Below are 21,790 nucleotides of genomic sequence, written 5' to 3'. Positions count from 1 at the left end.
GGCGCGGACATGGCACTGCTCATCAAACCACGCTGAGGCGGCGTCCCACATGCCACAACTAGAAGGACCCACAACTAAGAATATACAACTATGTACCGGGCGGCTTTGGAGAGAAAAAGGAAAAAATAAAATCTTTAAAAAAATAAAATAAAATAAAAAAATAAAAATAAAAAATGGAAATCAAAATCAAGAGATACCATATTTCACCCTTAAGAGCGGAAATCTTTCACTTTGATGATTTGTGGCGATGAAGTGTTCACACCCCCTTGGTAGGTGTAACATCAGTGAATCTTTCTGGAGAGCAAATTGGCATGACCCGCCAAAGCAAAACGCACATACATACACTGTATGGATTCACCCAGTGGAAATTCTAGCAAAGTTTACCAGAATGTATGTAGGAGGATGTCCCTTACGGCATTGTCAGTCATGATAAAAAGCTGTTAAATAAGAAAAACACCAATGGTCCTTTTAAAATCAACACAATACTCTGCAGCTGTTGTAAAGAACAGACCTTCAAAATAATATAGCTGCGTGAAAAGATGAGGTAAAAACTGTGTGTGGAACTATTCCTTTTCTATAAATTTAAAATAACACAGATGTAGCTTATACTTGGAAGAAGGAAACATACAGTTGCTGAAAGAAACCTCAAGGAGCAGTGGGGCTCTTGGGTGGGGGCAGCAGACTGAGGAGACAGACTACAGACTTTACGTTTCTCTTAATAGATTGAAACCTCTAACCATGTACATATATCACAGATTTTCATTTATTTTAACGTTTTTAATTGTGAAATAGGACCTACAAAAAAGTATCTCAGGGGCTGGCCCTGTGGCCGAGTGGTTAAGTTCGTGCGCTCCGCTGCAGGCGGCCCAGTGTTTCGTTGGTTCGAATCCTGGGTGGGGACATGGCACTGCTCATCAAACCATGCTGGGGCAGCATCCCACATGCCACAACTAGAAGGACCCACAACGAAGAATATACAACTATGTACCAGGAGGCTTTGGGGAGAAAAAGGAAAAAAATAAAATCTCAAAAAAAAAAAAAAAGGATCTCAAAGGGTGCCTTACAGTGTATCAAATACGGTTACACAGCAAACACTCCCACGACCAGCAGGAGAGCAGCGCCAGCACCTTCCCACCCGTCTGCCAATCACGGCCTCCCTCACCAGTCACCACCATCCTGATCTCAGGGGAACCAGGTCCCTGATCTCCATTAGAGTCTCACCACTTACACACTGTTCATAAAAAGTATCTTTCTACGGTGCCTTTATATAACTGAATCAAACATTAGATATTTTTTGATGTCTTGCTGCTTTCGCTCAACATTATGTTTGCAACATTCATCCTACAATTATCTGTTTTTATCTAGTTTTAAGATATAAACGGGTTATCCAGATCATAGGATTATGGGTCTTTAGCCACATTTTAAAAAAACAAATAAGGCAGTTATTTAGACTTATTATTGTTGATTTATATAACTTTTTTGTATTTTATTTTTAAAGTAAAATTTATTACTTTTTTTTAAATACTGAGAAAAGTTCATAATCCCATTGCCCAATCCAGGCCACCACGTGCTTCTGTATGGCCTGGAAGCTAAGAATGGCTTTTAGATTTTTAAATGGTTTTTAGAAATGAAAAGAAGGATATGACACACAAAAATTATATGAAATTCAAATTTCAATGTCCATGGATGAAATTTTATTGGAACACAGCCATGCTCATTTTCTGTGTTTTCACGGATGCTTTTGCACTACGATGGCAGAGCCAAGCAGCCGTGACTCAGATCACACAGCCTGCTAATCAGAAGAAAAAGTCTGCTCTAAATAATGAGTAGAAGCCCAGATATTATTTTTTGAAGTCAGAACCTAAAACTAGAAAGAAGAAACCACAACCTGGCCAGTGAACAGGGAGTGTGGAAAGCAATACCAGGGTTCCATAGCTGCCGAAATACTCTTCATCCTGCCACGTGTCCTCAGGGTCACACTCCTCCGGGTGCTTCCCCAGGTGGTTCGCTGGGATGTACCCACAGCAGCCTGCACGCTCACCCCACCACCAATCAGCAGTAGTTTGTCTCAGGATGAGAATTTTTTCTCCTCTCAAAAAACTGAGCTGGAAAAAATATATACAGAAGTGAAAATTCAAGAAAAACCTGTAGTTGGTATTTCAACCACAGCTCAGCGAGAAATCCCCCATCACTGGGGCCCAAATCACAGCAATTTCAAAAAGAAGTCAATGGGTAATTTACACCAACTGACAATTTATGAAAATGATACCAGGATTTAGAGATTTTTGTGGAACATTTACATGAAAGAAGAGCATAGCTTAATTGATATTTTTTAAAAGAAAGATTAAACATTTTCAGATGGCTTAGGACAGAATTTCTCAAAAGCCTCTTCCCAATAACTCAGCTATGCAGTAGCTGCTTCAGTTACTGGAGGCTTACACTAAGAAATTCCCGTTAAAAATGTTAAAAATGTCAAGAAAGCTACATTCAAATATTTTTATTTTATAGCTTCATTTTCTATTAACTAAAATAGATTCTAAACCAAGGTTTCCAAGCAAAAACTGGAATAGGCGCTTCCTCCCTCCATTCCTTACCCAGTATCTTTCATATCAGACTTGGGACCAGAATTTGTTAGGCTAGGAAGAGGTCACTCACAGGTCTCATGTGGCTCTAAAAATCTGAGTACTTCTTTATTTAACTTTGGTATGACTTCTGCAAAACTTAATCTAATTCTGTCATTGAACGTTCTGAATCCATAAAACATGCACCTGATGCACACGGGCCCCGCATGTGAGTGACTGCACATGGCTACCTGCGTCTCATCGGTGGCAGAATAGTCTGCGATGGCCACAAACTCCTCGGGGTGCAGACCCTCCTGGAGATGTTCTTCTTCACCATGCCCAACAGGTTCTTGTCCCTCCTGCTTAAAGCCAAAGAAAGAACAAGGAAATGACTGTGTGGCTTCTTTTTCTCTCTCTTTTTTTTTGGCAGCAGGTCATTAGGATGGTTTCAAATGAAGATTCATGTGGCCAAGTTTTCATCATACAAACAATTTGGGACATCTTCACTAGCCAAGTCAAGAGATCTCATCCTAACTGCACCTTTACTTCATGTCTCTATTACAAAACGATTTGCATCCTCAAGAAAACTCAAAGAAACAAGACAGAGGTGCTTTTAGTGTCTATTTGGTGACTGAGCCCTGATCATCAGCAATGCTTCCTGAAAGTGATGACCAGCCCCAGGAGAAAGCAGCCCTGTTTCTGAAGTGCTGTGTTCTGGGGACAGCGTCAGATCCGAGGACAGAGCTGGGCGGGCTTCAACAATGGCCCAGGAAAGGTGCTGGTGACCTGGCAAAAGCAGCTAGCCTCAATCAGACTGCAATGCTGCTGACACATGCCCTAGACCTGGGGCCCTGCACACACCCCACCTCCGCTTTATTTCAGAATAGGCTTCCTTGGAAGACACCCACTGGAGGTGGCAGAACCTCCAATCACACGTTCCAGTTCACTGGGGCAATCCTGTTCCAACATATACACTTTAAACAAATTTTCCTTAAACACAGACATAATTCACATTCATCCTAGAAAATGTGTGAAAGCACAAGAGTACACAGAGGAAAATTAAAACCATCTGCAATCTTGCTCACTGGCCAGACATAATGCTGGTCAACATTTTCATTCATATCCTTTCAGGCTTTTTTTTTAAGTGTACATATAACACGTGCATAAGGCTGTTTATTCAGATCATATAATTCTGCCTTGTGACATGTTTCCCACTTGTTAAATTCTGAACCCTTTTCCTCATTATTAGACTTCTAAACACCATGTTTTTAACATCTGATAGTATTCCACTCTATGAATTATCGTAACTTACTTATCTAAACTCCTAGTTTTGGACAAAGTGTTTTCAGTTTTCACTATTATAAATTAAGACAAACTTTCTTAAACATAAATCATTTCGACTGTCCTTGGTAACATTCTTAGGATAAATTCCTGAATGTGGAATTGGTCAATTAAGAGGACACATACTTTTATGACTTTTGATATCACCACCAAATGCCCTCCAGAAAGGCGGTTCCTTAGACTCCTACCTGAGATTAGGACTTAACTCTGTGAGAGTAGGTGACTGATTCACCACTTTAATTCTGCCAATTTGACGGGGAGAAATTGCCTGTCATTGTTACCTCCATTTCCCTTTCTCTGATTATTAGTGAGGTCAAACGTGTTTTTTAAGTACTTACTGGTCATCTTTTTTATTTTGCTAATTCACTATTTGTATCCTTTGCACACTTTCCTGTTACAGGAACAAGATTAGTTTTGGCACACTATCTTGTTCTTTTTAGCTTGCCTGCATGCCCTGTCCCTGCTCACCACATCATCACCCTCTCACCGCCATCCAAGTCTGTTTTAGGCCCCTGGTGGGTATCCCCCAAACTTTCTCCATGCTCATGTCATATACAAACACACACACACGGTTTATTTTTTCTTTGACATGGTTTTCTGTCAAGGATACCACAGAGCGTTCTTTTTAATTTTGCTTCTTTTACTCATACAACACCTTGTGAAAAACTTCCCAACTGTTAGAATTCTAACTTATAATTTCCAATGGCTATATAATACCCTACAGCAGGAATTCTGCCTGATTCTTCAGCCATCTTCAATTAATGGACTTTCTCTTGGTGTCTAGTTTTCTACCCCCATAAACAACACTGCCACAAACATCTGTGCACATTTTTCCTTATGTGATCACATTTTGCCAGGGCTAAAAAATAACATCGTTTTCATTCAAATATTTGTCAGACTTTCCATAAAGGGTGTAGGACTTCACACTTCACCAGCAATGCATGGAGTACCTTCTGCCTGAATACTCAGCAACAACAGGCATTATCACTATCTTTAATTTTTGCCAGAGTGATAGGTACAAAGACCCCAGAAAAAGAAAAAAATGTGAGGAAATACACTATTTCTTATATACTTTATAAAAAAGACTTTTGATAGTATAATAATTTATTGTGACGTTTATAACATATATAGAAGTAAAATATGTTACAACAATAGCACAAAAAATAGGAGCTGGTAAATGGAACTAATCTGGAGGATTCCTACATTGTGAAGTGGTCAAAAAAAAAAGAATGGAATAGGTTAAGGATCACAACTTTTTGGGTAACCACTAAAATAATACAAAAAGGTACAGCTAAAAAGCCAATAGAGGAGATAATGCGGGATTACAGACAATACTTTATTAAACCAAAAGAAGGCAAGAATGGGAAAAGGAACAAAGAAATGTGACAAACAGGAGCAAAATGTTAGACTTCATCATATCAGTCATTATGTTAAATGCTAATAGACTAAATACTCCAATTAAAGGGCAGAAATTATCTGACAGGAAAAAAAGGACAGAACTATAGGCTCTTTATAAGACAAACACTTTAACTATAAGGACTTACATTGAAAATATAGGGGGCATGTTTGTGTGTGTGTGCGTGTGTGTGTGTACTATGCAAGCACTAACCATAAGAAAGCTGGTACAGCAATATTAATATAAGACAAACTAGATGCAAGGCAAGAAGTATTAATAGGCAAAAACAGAGGTTTCATAAAAATAAAAGGGTCAATTAATCTAGAAAACAAAAACTATCCTAAATCTAAGTACCAAATAATAGAGATTCAAAATGTATGAAGCAAAAAGTGATAGATCCAAAAGAAAATAAACAAAAAAACAGACAAATCCACAATCATACTTGAGATTTTTGAAGCTCATCTCTCTCAGTAATTGATAGAACAAGGGGACAAAAATTCAGAAAACATACAGAGATTTGAACAATACTAATAACCCACTTGACCTGAATGACATTTATAGAACACTATAACCAACAATTATAGACTACATATTCTTTCCAAGTGCACACACAACATTCACCAAAATGGCCCATATGAATAGGCGATAAAGCAGGCCTGGATAAATTTCAAAAGACTGAAACTTTACAGACTAAGTTATATTTTCTGACCAAACATAATCAAACCAAAATTAAACAAAAAAATAAGTAAAATTCCCCAAATGTTTGGAAATTCAGCAACACACTACTGAATAGCCCAGAAAATTTCCAATTTCCATTGTGCTGTATTGGAAAGTATTTGAACTCAACAATAATGAAACACAATGTATTTACATGTGTGAAGTGCAGCAAAAGCGGTGATTAGAGGAAAAGTCATAGCTTTAAAGAGCTATATTAGAGAAGAAAGGTTTAAAATCAGTGATCCAAGCTTCCATCTCAACACACTATAAAAAGAGAAAATTAAACCCAAATAGAATTGAATAAAAGAAACAGAGATCAAAGCAGAAATCAGCGAAATAGAAAAGAGATGAACAAAGAGAAAGTTAAAGACAAAACTGGTTCTTTGAAAATATAAAATTAACAAAACTCTAAAAAACTGATCAAGAGGAAAAAAGATATAACACAAATTGTGAATGTAAGGCACCTCTTCTGTAATGGAAGGTGCTATTAAGAGAATGAACACAAATATTATTGAAATACTACCATAACTCACAAGTAATCAGGAAAACTAAAATAACAAGATACCATTTCTAACCCAACAGACTGACCAAAATTTAAAAGTCTGATGCTCTCAAGTGTTAGCAAGCACTATGTGGGCTACCGACAGAGCTGTGAACTGGTAAAGCCACTCTGGAGAACAACTGATCATTATTTAGTAAAAATGAAAGTATGCAATCCTTTCCACTCTGCAATGCCATTACTAGGAATATACCCAGGGCACATGTGCACAAGGAGACCTGGAGAAGGATGTTCACTGTAGCACTGTTTGAAATAGAGAAAAACTGCAAAGAACATTAAGGGTCCAACAAAAAGGAAATAAATAAAATGTAGTGTATACACACTGTATAACAGTAAAACTGCAAAAGAACTATAAACATATGTACAAAGGTAATACCTTCATATAAGGAACATGCTACAGGAGCATCCTATAGGACTGAACTAGCCCTACACACACATCAAGGACAAATCCCCCAAAAGTAACATGAGTGGAAAAGGCAAGCTGCAGATGACACACAGAATATACCATCACTTGGGAAATTTCTAAGAAGCACAGACCAACATCATATATTGCTCAAGGATGCGTATACAAAGTATGAAAGTACAAAAAATGGTGCAGAAGTACAAAGATCAATTCATAATTCACAATAGTATTTGCCTCTAGAGAAAGAGGAGGAAGAATGGGACTGGGGTTCTGGGGCTGGAGAACAAACTGTATCTATGGTTTTGTTATTTATACTTATTTATACGTATATTCTTTAGCAATATGACAAAACGTTAAGTTTTCACTTCTGTGTAATATGTACTTGATGTCTGCAACATTATTCAGTAACCATTCCAGTATTTTTCAATTCTCAAAAGAAAAATGAGACATCCATGGAATTAAAACATTTTATAATCAATCTTCAGAAACAGATTAATGACCCACTATAAATAAAGTTCCTATATACAAAAACTCAAATGAAATTAGAACAATCATTAGAAGGAAAGGAAAAAAAGATACGTTAAAATTGACATCACAGACATGAAAATGTTTGATTTTTTAAAAACATTATTTATTAGAGTATTTATCTGGTTTTAAATTCACATAATCAACATTCCTTGAAATTTAAGGTGACTTTTCTTTTTACTGCTAACTTGAATGAAACTTATGTGTATCCTAGGAAGAAAAGCAGTATGAATACATAAATCTTTTCTAATGTGTCCAACCTGCCTTTAACATATTACGCCTGGGACTTCATCAAACTACTAAGAAAATGTGCTTGCTTCACCAGCTTAGGTACAAAAAATGGAACCCTAGATTCCTGGGAGGTGTCTACAATACCCAATTCAGAATGTCATCTGTGACCCTTACAAACATTACACTTCCACTACTTAAGCATCCCATGGTTGGTGGCCACCTTCAAAGGTCCAAGGAAAGTGCCACCACTCTGGGCTGAGCTCAGTGATGTTCACGGTCTTTAAATACAGGTTCTTGCAAGCAGAACCAAAATTACCTGCGGTTCACTTCTGGTGCAGTCACCTGGTGTTGCCATAGTTCTCTTAGGATCTGCCACATAGCTGCCGCTTTTAATGTTTCATTTTCCCCTCCATTCCTACTTTTAAAAGGAGAGAGAATGAGAAAATGCTTTTTACAATACTTAACTTCTAAGGTCCATGATAAAGTTTCTCTACCAAAGGGAAGTAAAACATGCACGTGTAAAGAATGAAATAAAAATGCAGTTTACAGACACAATTCTTTACAAAAACAATCGAAAGCATTTAATATTTATAAACCCTAACCTGTGTTTTCTTCACTAGTCTGCAAGGTGTCAAACTTACTCATTAGCTGAAGCTTGTTAGTTTCTGTTAGATCACTGGGGTGATTTAAAACAACAAATCGATGTCAAATCTTTTCTGGGAATCCTGATAGCTTTAACTCCAACTGAAATTCCCTACCTGGGGCTTTAAAGTGTTTCCACTAACAGGATCGCTGCATCTTTAGAGGTTCTTCCTTCTCATTCTCAATTCTCATTTTTTCAGTGACAGTGTAAGCCGTACTAGGCTGAGATGAACGTTTTTTCAATTACACAGCAATTCTTTGCTTACAATGTGTGATTCACTTACCAAGACCCAATACTTGTGTGATATCTGTCATCACAAACACGAAAATACATACACTGCGTTTTCATCGGAAAACACCGCACTGCGGCCAGGGTGGGACGGGGCCGGGACCGGCCCGGCTGATGGGGCGGGGGCAGGATGGGGCCGGGATGCGGTGGGGTTGGGACCTGGTTGAAGCGGCGAGGGCGGGACCGGGCACGGCCGGAGGGCGCAGGGGCGCGGGCTCCGGACGCTGCGGCGGCGAGGGCCGAGGCTCCTGAGGGCGGCCGGCCAAGGAGGGCGCTGGGGAGACGGGGAAGCGACGAGAGGGAGCGTGACGCTGCCAGAGCGGGCGGCAAGCAGGGACGCGCGGGGGCGCCGCCGGGAGTGGGCGTGGCTCGAGGCAGGCGCCGCCGGTGGGCGGGGCTGGCAGCGGGGTGGGCGGGGCTGGCAGCGGGGTGGGCGGGGCTGGCAGCGGGGTGGGCGGGGCGCGGAGCCCGCGGTCAGCGCCGGGCGCGGAGGAGAGGCAGGGAAAGCGCCGGAGAGTCTCGGAGCAGGGCGGAGGCCTCGGCCCGCTCGCTGACGCACATGCCGGGCCGGGCCCCCTCACCTGGCGTGTCCCGTTTGGCGCGCCGCCCAGCCGCCTGAGCTGCCGCCGAGAAACGGGAAACCTACCTCAGCCGCCTTTCTGCCCTGAGTTCCGCGGCCTCGCCGCCTGCGCGGAGGGGCGGACGGTGCCTACGAAGACACGAGCCGCCGCCCTCGGCCCGCGCAGACGCGGTGCGCGCATCCGCGGAGTGGGCCCCGCCCTGGGCTCGGCGTCCCGCGCTTGCCCAGTCCCCGCCGTGAGAAGCGGCGCCACCGCTCTCGTCGTGCGCAGGCGCGGTGCGCTCAGGCCCTTGGCGGAGCGCTGGCCTGGGCTGAGCGACCCGCGCAGGCGCATTTCCTGGGTCCCGCCTCCTGTGGTCGCAAGAGTTGAGGGGCTGCGCCGCTGGCGTGCGGCCTATGCTTCGCGTCCCGGCGGCGCCTGACCCGGGGAGGGGACCTTGGTGGCCCGGGAGGGAGCGACGGGGCCGGGCACATATTGGCCTGGGGATCGGAACGCTATTATGGCAAGAGAAATGCTGACATTTCTGGAGCCAGACCGCCTTTCTCCTGCTTTTTTTTCTAATAATTCAATTAACCTTCCCATCTACGGCTGTAAAGTGTGAACAGTCTGTCATTCTTTCCACTTGACAAATGGAAGCAGAGTGATTAAGTTTTTATTTCACCAAGGGGAACTTAGGGATTAAAAGGAAAATAGGATAACGTTCGTGCCGGTTACTGGGTGGTGGTCCCAGAGGGTTGGCCGGTGGCAGCGCTGCAGTCCGGGAAGGCTCGGACGCGGTAGTCAGAAATCTCAGAGACACAAAGCAGAGGTGGTTGCCAGGGGCTAGGGGCCAACGGGGAGATCACGTTAGCCTTAGAGGTTTCAGTTTTACACGATGAAGAGTTCTGGAGATGGATGTTGGTTCTGGTTGCACAACAATGTGAATGTATTTAATACCAGTGAACTGTACACTTAGAAAGGTTAAGATGATAAATTTTCTGTGTATTTTACCACAATAAAAAAAAGCAGGAACACAAATTACGAATATGAGGAATGAAAAAGGAATTCAGTACAGATTATAGATTTTTTTAAAAGATAGTAAACTGATATGAAGCTTTATGTCAAAAATTGGACAAATTCCTTGAAAAACACAACTTAGCAACACTGAAGAATATTTAGAAAATCTGTGTGGTTCCATATTTGTTACCCGAATTAATTTCATAATTAAAAACCATTCTACAAAGAATACTCAAGGCCCACATGGTTTCATGAGTAAATGCTTCCAAACATAGAAGGAGAAAATAATACCAATATTACTCAAATTCTTCCAGAAAATAGAGAAAAGTGAAATACTTCCTAACTGGTTTTATAAGGCCAGCATAACCTGCTATATAATATTAGCAAAAAATCCAATGATAAAGAAATGATTACATATTATGACGTGTGGTATATTCTAGGAATGAAGATTGTTTAATATTAAAAAATCAGTTATTTCCACATTACAGATTATAGGACAAAAACCATATGAGCATGTACACAGGTGTAGAAAAAACGTTTCATAAAATTCAACACCCACTAAACTCACAAAACTAGAAATAGAAAGGAGTATCTTCATCTGTGAAAAGATATCTGTTAAAAACACACAGATATAATATTTAATAGCAAAATAGTGGATGCTCTCCTCCTGGATTAAGGCACAAGACAAGATGTTCTCTATCACCATTTCTACTCAACAGTGTACTGGCAGTCCTATCCAATGCAAGAAAGCCAGAGAAAAACAAAAAATGTGGAGATTTAAAGGGAAAAGTAAAACTGCCATTATTCAGATGACATGATTGTGTATGCATATGATCCAAAGTAATCTACAAATAAAATCTTACAATTAATAAGTGAATATCCAAGGTCTCCAGATGAAGGGCCAATATAGTAGCAATCAGCAGTTGGAAACTGCAATCTAAAAATTCCATGTACCATAGCACCAAGTAACATCAGATGTCATCTGTCATTTAGTAACTGACAGAACAACTGGACAAACAAACACAGTAAGGATATAAAGGATCTAAATAACACTATCACACCAATGATTTCATTAATAATCATAAATAATACGCCAAACTGCAGAATATACCTTATTATTAAGGTCACATGGAACGTCAACCAAGACAGACCACATGCTGGCCCATAAAATAAGTCACAATAAATCACAAAGATTAAAATCTTAAAGAGCATGTTCTCTGACCATAGTGAAATAAATTAGAAATCCATATAATAAGAAATCTAGAAAAGCCCAAAATATTTGGAAATTAAGCAGCATACATATGAATAATCCATGGGTCAACAGAAGAAACCAAAGAGATATTTCTTTTAATTTCAAATTGAATGATAATGGAAATGTACTGCTATGGTCTGAATGTCTGCATCCCCCCAAAATTCATGTGTTGAAATCCTACACCAAGGTGATAGTGTTAGCAAGCGGAGCTTGAGGTGGAGATTAGATCGTTAGAGCAGAGCCCTCATGATGGAAAAATGCCCTTATAAAAGAGACCCCAGAGAGATCCCTGACCCATCCACCATGTGAGGACACAATGAAAAGACACCAAACACTGAATCTGTCGGCACTGTGATCTTGGACTTCCTAGCCTCCAGAACTATGAGAAATTAATGTTTGTTGTTTATAAGGCACACAGTTTAAAGGTAATTTTGCTACAACAACCTGAACAGACTAAGACACATATATTAAAATTTGGGGGATGCAGATAAAGCAGACTTAGAGAAATCAATGCTTTCAATGCTTATGTTAGAATGGAAGAAAAAGTTAACGCCAATGATCTAAACTTCCAACTTAAGCTACAATTTAAAAATAAAGGAAAAGCAAATTAAAGTCAAAGTAAGGAAATATTAAAAATATAAACATAAATCAGTGAACAACAGAAACAATAGAAAAGGTTAACAAAGACAAAAGTTGGTTCTTTGAAAAAATTGATAGAATTGTTAAATTCCTAGCAAGATTTAGCAAGAGAAATAGAAAGAAAACATAAGACTATCAATATTAGAAATAAAAAAGAGGACCTATTACAAGATCACACGAATGTTAAAAAGATTAAATAGGGGCCAGCCTGGTGGTGCAGCTGTTAAGTGCACACGTTCTGCCTCAGCAGCCTGGGGTTCACTGGTTTGGATCCCGGGTGCAGATGATGTGGATTAAGGCTGCCCCAGCTAGAGAAACCCAAGGTGACCTGGCCTACATGCCAAACTATATGACCCAGTGGACTTTTTTTATGGTATGAATTAGGGCTGCCCCAGGGAGAGAAGCCCCGGGCATCCTCACCTACATGACGATCTATATGGCCAGATTTGTATCTAAAGTTGTATGACCGCACAATAAGCAGACCCCATCTGCACTGAAATCATTTAATGACTTTTTACCTCATCTTTTCTTTTCTCCAATAAAAATAAGTCACATACCCATGCCTTATAAAATTAGCCCTCACCCTCAACTCGGGGCAGCAGCAGGAGCTCTGACTGCCCGTGGGCCCTGTCCCCATGCCAGCGGGGGCAGCAGAAGCGGTGGCAGCAGAAGCTCTGACTGCCCATGGGTCCTGTCCCCATGCTATTCCACACTATTCTCTAAATAAAAGAGCACTACTGCCAGATCTTCAGAGTCTAAGAAATCTTTCTTTTGACTCCTCGGCTCACCGACCCCGCATCACAGACATGGCACCGCTTGGCAAGCCATGCCGTGGTAGGCGTCCCACATATAAAGTGGAGGAAGGTGGGCATGGGTGTTAGCTCAGGGCCAGTCTTCCTAAAAAGAAAAAAAAAGATTAAATAGAAGACCATGACCAACTTTATGCCAATACATTTGATAACTTTTATGAAATGGACAAACTCCTTTAAGGCATTACTTACCAAAACTGACACAAGAGAAAATAAAAAATGTACTATATATAATGAATTTGTTACCAAAAACCTTCCCACAAAGAAAATTCCACTCCTAAATTGTTTCACCGTGAATCCTGTCAAATGTGAAAGGAAGTGTGAGAGATCAGAATTGGCCACCCCAAAATGTGTTTCTTTGGCTTGATTATTTTTAACGGCGGGAGACTCTGAAAGAAACTTGACCTTTCCCCTAATTGCCTAAAAGAATTTAAGATAGAAGGCCTGACCCCGGGACAGGCCATCATCCTAGATAACTCTGGGGGTCAGTAGACTGAGAGGGTCCTTGCTAAGCCAATTCTTATCAAAGTTCTGTCTCTTGGTCACATTGTCTATAGAGGGCCCAACAAACACTTGTTGAACAAACATTTACATTTCTATCTCCATGTAAATTGCCTTCCTCCCCTTTGAAGCCTCAAACCACTACGCCAACATTCTCCTTTGTCTTTAGCTGAAAATGGTATTTAAGGTGGCGACTTTGGCCATTAATGAATTACTCAGTTTTTCTGGGTCTCTCCCATGTCTATGTGTTATTAAACTTTGTTTGGTTTTCTCCTGTTATTCTGTCTCATGTCAATTTAATTCTTAGACCAGCCAGAAGGACCTAGAGAGTAGAGGAATTGTTTTCCTCCCCTCCAGAAGAAATAACACCAATATTACTAAAATTTAAAGAAAACAGGGGATGGACACTTCCCAATTTGTTTTATGAGACAAACATAATTCTGATACAAACACCTGACAAATACAAGAAAAGAATATTAAAGACCCATATCTTCATAAAAATAGATGCAAAAACCCTTAACAAAATATTAGCAAATCAAACCCAACAATATGCACAGAGGGTAATACATTATGGCCAAGTTGAGTTTATCCCAGTAGTGTAAAATTGGTCTAACACTTTGGTTCTTTGAAAAAATTAATAGAATAAAAAATCAATGTAATTCACTATTTAAACAGAATAAAGGAAAAAAATCATATGATCATTTCAATAAATTTTTTAAAAGAGTTGACAAAATAATACCCAATCATAATTTCTTTTTAATATCAGCAAAAATAGAACATCTTATATCTGTAAAAGGCATCTATCAAAAACTCTATCACTAAAATCATGCTTAATGATGTTATATTGAAAGCTTTTTTTGGAAGCAAGGCAAATGTATCCACTTTTACCACTTCTATTCAACATTTTATAAGAAATCCTGGCCAATACAATAAGGCAAGTAAAGCAACAAATAAATATAAGGAATAACTATTAGAAAGGAAGAAATAAAATTATGTATATTCACAGAAAATTAGATTGTTTGCGTAGAACAGCCTAACAAGTCTACAAAACAACTACTAGAACAAATAAGTGAATTTAGCAAGATTGTGGAATACAAGATCAACATAGAGAAATAAGTGTATTTCTATTTATTAGGAGCAAAACATTGAAAATGAACTTTTTTTAAAACCCATTTATAATAGCACTGTAGGGTAAGCACCTGACAATTAGCTTTTTTGATTATAAGTACCTGACATTAAGCTTTTGATTGCTGAGGCATCCACTTCAATAAACGAATAAACACATTGCCAGCTACACAACTAGATAAAGAGCCAGTCCACCCTACCCATAAAGCTCCCTTTTTTAGAAAGCCCTGGGTAACCTAGATAACTGACCTTTTGACCACTTGTTTTTCCCTTCCTGCACTTTAATTGCACCTCTTAGGTTTTAAATTCACCAATAAAGAGTGAACCCATGAAACTCTAGGCACCCTCCCTTCACCCCAATACAGGCAGAACCTCAGGCATGTGCTCATGCCCGCACTCTCTCTCTACCTGCGACCTTGCTGTGTGGCCCCAGGCATGTGTGTACCCTCTAGGACTTGTGAGTAATAAACCTTGTCTTTTCAAATTTCTGCTATAGTTGTTGCTGAGGTGTGTCTTGCAATCATAATAAGAACCATGAGGGCCAGTCCAAACACAACACTGGAAATGTCTGTAGGGACTCTCTACAAATAGTAGAGGCCCAGGTGAGTGCCCCCAGGCATTTCTAGTGGATGGCATCAGTATCCACAGGCTGAGACAGACCCAGAACAAGTATCAACATAAAATGCTCCAGAATAAATTTAACTAAAATATGTGCAAGACTTTATACTAAAACTGTATCTAAAATGCTGAGAGAAACTTTAAAATATCTAAATAAACGGTGAGAGATCTCATGTCCATACTGGAAATTCAATATATTTAAGAAGTCAATTTTCCACAACAATCCCAATCATGATCCCAATAGGATTTTTTCCTAGAAACTGACAAACTGCTTCCAAAATGCATAGAGCAATGCACAGGACCTAGAGTAGCAGGACAATTTTAAAAGAAAATGACAACATCGTAAGACAGACAGTCTCCGACTTCAATAATCATTACACAGATACAATAATCAAGACAATGCGGTATTGTCAAAATAACAGGCAAAGAGAGCAATGGAACAGGAAATAAAGTCCAGAAGTAGACCCAAGCTTTTATAGTCATTGATCTCCAACAAAGGCGCCCAAGCAGTTTGACGGGGGGTGAGGAAAGTCTTTTCAAAAGATGGGAGGCAAGAACTGGATATTTGTTTAGAAACAACGAACCTAGATGCCTACCTTATACACTACACAAAAGCTTATTTGGGATGGATCACAGAAGTCCATGTAAAAGCTAAAACTTTAAAGCTAGAGGCAGGAGCTTTCCTTAGATGTAAAAAGCACTAACAACAAAATTAGTAATTGGTATATTAGACTGGGGTCCGCAAACATTTCCTATAAAGGGCCAGACAGTAACTACTTTAAGCTTTGCAGGCAGTCTCAGTCAGAACTACTCCACCCTGCAGTTGTAGCATGAAAACAGCCATAAACAACACGTGAATGAATGGATGCAGCTGTGTTTCAATACAACTTTTATTTACAAACCCAGTTTGCTGTATTAGATCATCAAAATTTAAGACTCTGCTCATCAAAATTAAGAAATTAAGAAAACAAATTAAGAAAACAAATAGGTGAACCATAGACTGGGAAAAAAGCATTTGCAAAACATCTGCCTACCAAAAGATTTGTATACCAAATACATAAGACTTCTAAAACTCAACAACTAAATTAAAAAGCAAACAAACAAATAAATAAATAGAAATGGGCAAATGACTTGAACAGACATTTCATGAAAAAAGATATACAAATAGTCCATAAGTATATGAAAAAATTCCTCAACATCATTGATCACTGGAGAAATGAAAATTAAAACCCCAATGAGATACCTTTACACAGAACGGCTAAAATTAAAAAGACTACACTCAAATGTTGACATGGATGTGGAGCAACCAGAATTATCATACATTGCTGAGAGAGTATAAAATATTACATCCACTATGGAAAAATGTTTGGCCTTTTCTAATAAAGTTAAACATGTTATATGTGTCTGCCTGGGCTGTCATAACAAAATACTGCAGCCTGGATGGCTTAAACAATAGATGCTTATTTTCTCACAGTTCTGGAGGCTAGAAGTCCATGATCGAGGTGCCAGTAAATTCAGTTTCTGGTGAGAGCTCTCCTGCTCACGTGTAGATGGCTGCCTTCTCACTGTGTCCTCACATAACAGAAAAAGAGAGAAAGCTCTGGTGTCTCTTCCTCTTCTTATAAGGACATCAGTCCTATCAGATTAGGGTCCTACCTTTATGACCTCATTTAACCTTAATTACCTCCCTCAAGGCCCTATCTCCAAATATGCTCACACTGGGGGTTGCAGCTTCAACATATGAATATTGAGGGGACACAATTCAGTCCACAACACTTATAGCTACCCTAAGGCCCAGAAGAAGAATTCCAAGGCATTTGTCCAAGAGAAATAAAACATATGTCCAAAAAAATGCCTTAGCCAAAAGTGTTCATAGCATTTTATTTGTAAAAGCAAAAAAGTTGGTACTATTCCAAATATCAGTCACCAGGAGAATGGATATACAAATTGTGGTATATTCCTACAGTGGAACACCACTTAGGAAATTTATATTGGTAAAAGCACTACCAGCATGGACTAAGAGGGACTGAGAGGGTTCAAAATGAAACAAGGCCTATGTCTGTGGACCTCCAACTTTGTATGGACCATAATCACGCTCAGGAAGCCACTCAGCGGCAAACATGGACCACTTCTTATGGAAAAGAAAGGACATCTCATGGGCAGAGACTAGTGCTCTGAAAACAGTGGACTGTGGTGCCACTCCCAGGGAGTGATGGAGAACAGCGGATTGGTGAGCCACTTGTAGCAAGCAGAACCAGGCTCTAATCTAAACACATTTCCTGCCCTGGTCCAGGAGACCCTGGGAACATTGTGTGCGAGATTTCAGGATTGTAGTGAACCAGTAATGACTATGTGCTTTATATTACGCACCTTTCAGAATGAGAGTATCTGTTGTGTTTATCTTCCCATCTCACCAGCATAAGCTGGATGTGTGTGCAGAGGACAGATGGCTTCTAGGTTCACAGGACACTCAAACAAGAAGAGATGCACCAAGGGAGTCTCAGCTGCTTCTAGACCTGATTTAAATCATGACGTCCTGAGCTTCAAGCCTGATGCCATAACTGGATGAGAGTTTTAGGGGTCCTGGGATAGGATGAGCTTTGTGTTTGAGGCAAATATTTTGTGTCCAGAGGACTAAGAATGGGAGATGGCAAAAACAGCCATAATACCCTACAGTTTTTCCCAGTGAGACATGGACCCTTTGAATCTGGGCTGGTCTCATGATGTACCTACAGAAGTAGCAAAAGTGATCTTATGCCATTTCCGAGCATAGGATTCAAAAGGCCATTCAGTTTCCATTCTCATACTCTTGAAACCTGCACCAGCCGGTGAAAAGGCCTAGGTGAACCTGCTGGACGATGAGAGACCTATGGCTAAGTCACACACATATACACAGGCACACACACAGAAATAGACACACATGTGCAGGAACACACACACGCAACATACAGAAACATATGTGCACGCACACATGCATGTATACATACATACATGCGTGCACATAAACACATATATACGTGCATAAACAAACACACATACCCATCACACACACGTGCACACTTAACAACCAACCACTTCCAGAAGCAGAGCCACCTAGTTGACCAGTAGTAACTATAGACACGTGAGTGAGTCCAGATGAAGCCAGTGTTAGAACTCCCTAGCTGAACAAATCCCAAATAGCCAATGTACAGAATCATGAGCTAAATAAATGATTGTTGTTTTAAAACACAATTTTGGGACAGTTTGACATGCAGCAAAGGCTAATTGATACACCGAGGAATGCTAATGAAAACCACAATGAGATACCACCACGCAACCATCAGAATGGATAAATTTTAAAAGACTGAAAGCACTTACTGTTGGTGAGTACCTTGAGCGATTAGAGTTCTCATACACTGCTGGTATGATTATGTTAGAAAACCATGTGGCAGTTTCTAGCAAAGTTAAACATATGCCTATCCTACAATTCAACAAATCCACTAATAGGTATATACCCTACCCCCTCCAAAGAAAATTGCATATGTCCATCAAAACATAAGTACAGGAAAGGTTCATAGTGGAGGGAATAGGCGTGAAGGAGTCTTCTGGGATCCTGGAATGTTCTATATCTTCAAATGTATAAAAATTTGTATAACTGTGTAATTACGATAAAAATTATGTAATTTACACAATGTAAAATTTACCTCAATTGAAATGAATCTTTACAATGTCTTTAAAAAGATTTGTGTCCTCTACTGTTTATAAATAATTTGTGGCTAGTGGGTGAACTGTGGTGGTTTTTTAAAATGGCTGTAAATTCTTTGATATCCTTCCCATCAGGAAATAGGGTCCACATTCCCTCTCCTCGTATCTGGGTGTGCATGTATCTGCTTTAACCAATAGGATACCAGACCAGTAGTGACTTCCAAGGCCAGCTCACAAGAGGCCATGTAGCGTCCTCTGGGTCTCCTGGAATGCTTGCTCTCAGGTCACCCCGACAGAGCCCAGTCACTGTAAAAGCCCAAGCCACCCAGGGACACCATAACTAGCACTACAGACATCAGTCCCAGCTGAGCCCAGCCTTCAAGTCATCCCTGACTAGGTGCCAGACATGTGACTGAGGAGGCCTCCAATGATCCCACCCCCATCATTGGAGCCATTCGGCTGTTCCAGTCTTCCCAGCTGAGGCCCAGACATTGTGGAGCTGAGCCAGACAGTTGCCCTATGCCCTGACCTGCTGTGCTGGTGAGAATAAGAAAGTGGTTGAGATTTTTTTGATATTAACTGGTGGCTTCTTGTGGAACAGAACTTCGTACTTTGAATTAGGATGCTGCCATAACAAAAGCCTAACACTTGTTGCATTAGCTTGGGCCTAGGCAACAGGTAGAGGCTGGAAGGGCCTTTCAGACCCTGTTGGTGGGAGACAGGACTAAGGAGGCTGTCAGCAAAGGCCCAGGGAAAAGAAAGGAAATGTCATTGAAAGCCTCTTGTTATTCAGTGGTATAAAGTCTGGCACCATGGTTGCCTGCATGGGAGTGTAAGTAGAAACCATCCCAATTAACTGATAGAGCTGGTGAGGAGATTTCCAGGAAGAGTGTCAAAAGTGTCAACAGGTGTCTGGTAACTGCACAATAGTTAGAGAGAGAGGAGCTAAAGAAGGAAGTATTCAGGGGATGGCCCCGTGACCAAGTGGTTAAAGTTTCATGCTCCACTTCAGTGGCCCGGGTTCGCAGGTTCAGATCCCGGGCATGGACCTACTCCACTCGTCAGCCATGCTGTGGCAGTGTCCCACATACAAAAAAAAATCAAGGAAGATTGTCACAGATGTTAGCTTAGGGCTAGCCTTCCTCAAGCAAAAAAATAAGAGGAAGATTGGCAACAGATGTTAGCTCAGGGCGAATCTACCTCACCAATAAATAAATAAATAAATAAATAAATAAATAAGTATTCAATTTTCAAAAGAACTATAAAGGAGCCAGGATTGACTGGGCCAAAAAATGAAACTATTTTTCATCCCCAGCATCTCTCAGCAGAAGATTCTCAAAGAGAGAAAGAGCTCAGGGCAAAGATGGACCCCATGGCACTGTTGGGAAAATGGTTTCAGAGTGAAAGTAGCCAAGGGAGGGACTGTAAGACAGTCTGTTAAGACTCCAACAGGGTCTAATTGGTGCCTCACAGATGGCCAAAGGCCTTCTGTGGAACTTGTGCATGCACCTCTCACACCTTCTTGAGTAAATAGGCCTTCTAATAACCTGAGCGTCTCCTGGGCCTTCTGGAAGCCCCAATGGGGTAGGCCAAAACCATTCCAGGTACACCAAGGTGCATCCAGAAGCATGGTGTGAGAGCCTCCTCAAGAAATCTTGAAAAAAGTTTCAATATATTAAGAATGCATCAGTTGAGCTAGTGATATAAAAATATTACAAAGACACATTTAGAAGTCTAAGGAAAGATAATTTTAGATGTTTAACAAACAGTGCTAATACACACATTATAAGAATTATACCAACTTATTCAATTTTATTGTGGAGGCTACTTTAAGTTCTAATTTCCAAAAATAGTTCATTCTTCCTATAATTTTACCTAAGCATCCTTTACATCATTATTATATTAGCACTCAATTGAACAACTAGATAATAAATATACCTGTGGATATATTTCAGTGACACTAAAATTTTAAATATAGTGCCAACCCTTTACAATGTCTTTAACTTAAAGTTTGTTTTTAAAAAGCAAAAAATACTACTGTCCTGCAGTAGAAAAACTACTGGGAATTAGGCTTCTGATTTACATGTCCTTCTCTTTCATATTCTCTGCTGTGTTTGGTACATTCTTTCTTTAAATCTGTAAATAAGTTAACTCATCCCACCTCCTGGATCACTCTTGTTGGAGATAGTTCAGTTCCACACAGGCATTTTTTAAATCGAGCTGTATGAATCTTCATGAGTTAAATAATTTTAACAGTCCACTGATTAGGTTTTCGCTGTTGTTCATTTGGCCTAATGTGGTTGAATACTGTGTGCTGCTCTGGGCCCACAATGGGACGAAGTCACAAAAATGTGTGAAGCCTACAAAGTAGTTAAATTAAAAAAAAAATGTTCCCACTGAGTAAAAAACCAAATAGGCTAATTTGGTGATTTTTTTTAACTTTAAACCTGACAAGATTTTAGGGCAAATTTCCAAGAGTCCTTAAACGTTATAAAAAGTATAAACAAAGTATTTGTGGCAGAGTTCTACCAAGAGGAAAACTCCTCATTTTCCTGTTGATGTCTTTCCCTGGCACCAATTCAACACGTCATCTCACATCTCACCGAGACCAGTTCCTGGGCAACAAACCTCACACACACAAAGCAGGCTGAGGAAAGTAGTTTTTTGTGGGGTGTGCTCATTCTGCTCCAACCTCCAGCTCCTTCTCAAAATACGAAAAAAAAGTCGAAAAACAAAAACAAAAACAAAAGCCCTGTTGTTTTGAGCTGGCCCCTAACGTTGCCATGGATCCAAAGCAAACCCCAGCACGGGGGCAGATGCCAGCTCTGCTCACGCTGGGCTTGCCCTTCTGCGAGGGAGCACCGACTTTGGAATGACTGGCTAGAAACCAAATGGATTCATGGCATTTGATGGGGTATAAA

At 40.2% G+C, this 21,790-nt stretch overlaps 1 protein-coding gene across 12 annotated transcripts in view; it reads right to left on the bottom strand.

The window, feature by feature from the left end:
• Positions 1-9,588, bottom strand: part of PRMT2 (protein arginine methyltransferase 2) — a 31,473-nt gene extending 21,885 nt beyond the window's left edge. The window contains exons 1-5 of one of the 12 annotated variants that reach the window (XM_044750810.2): positions 9,311-9,504; positions 8,660-8,938; positions 8,050-8,151; positions 2,813-2,923; positions 1,923-2,105 (exon numbers count right to left, since the gene is read on the bottom strand). In XM_044750810.2, the coding sequence (XP_044606745.2) occupies positions 1,923-2,105; positions 2,813-2,923; positions 8,050-8,088 (333 nt within the window). In that variant the 5' untranslated portion in view covers positions 8,089-8,151; positions 8,660-8,938; positions 9,311-9,504. Of the gene's footprint in view, positions 1-1,922; positions 2,106-2,812; positions 2,924-8,049; positions 8,152-8,659; positions 8,939-9,310 lie in introns of all 12 variants that reach the window. The other 11 variants (XM_044750813.2, XM_044750811.2, XM_044750815.2 and 8 more) reach the window with 11 other exon arrangements.
• Between the last annotated feature and the right edge of the window lie 12,202 nt (positions 9,589-21,790).

This window comes from Equus asinus, chromosome 18, assembly GCF_041296235.1.
Source record: "Equus asinus isolate D_3611 breed Donkey chromosome 18, EquAss-T2T_v2, whole genome shotgun sequence".
Taxonomy (NCBI): Eukaryota; Metazoa; Chordata; class Mammalia; order Perissodactyla; family Equidae; genus Equus; species Equus asinus.
The sequence above is the reverse complement of the archived record's forward strand: the minus strand, read 5'-3'. Positions and strand labels throughout refer to the sequence as shown.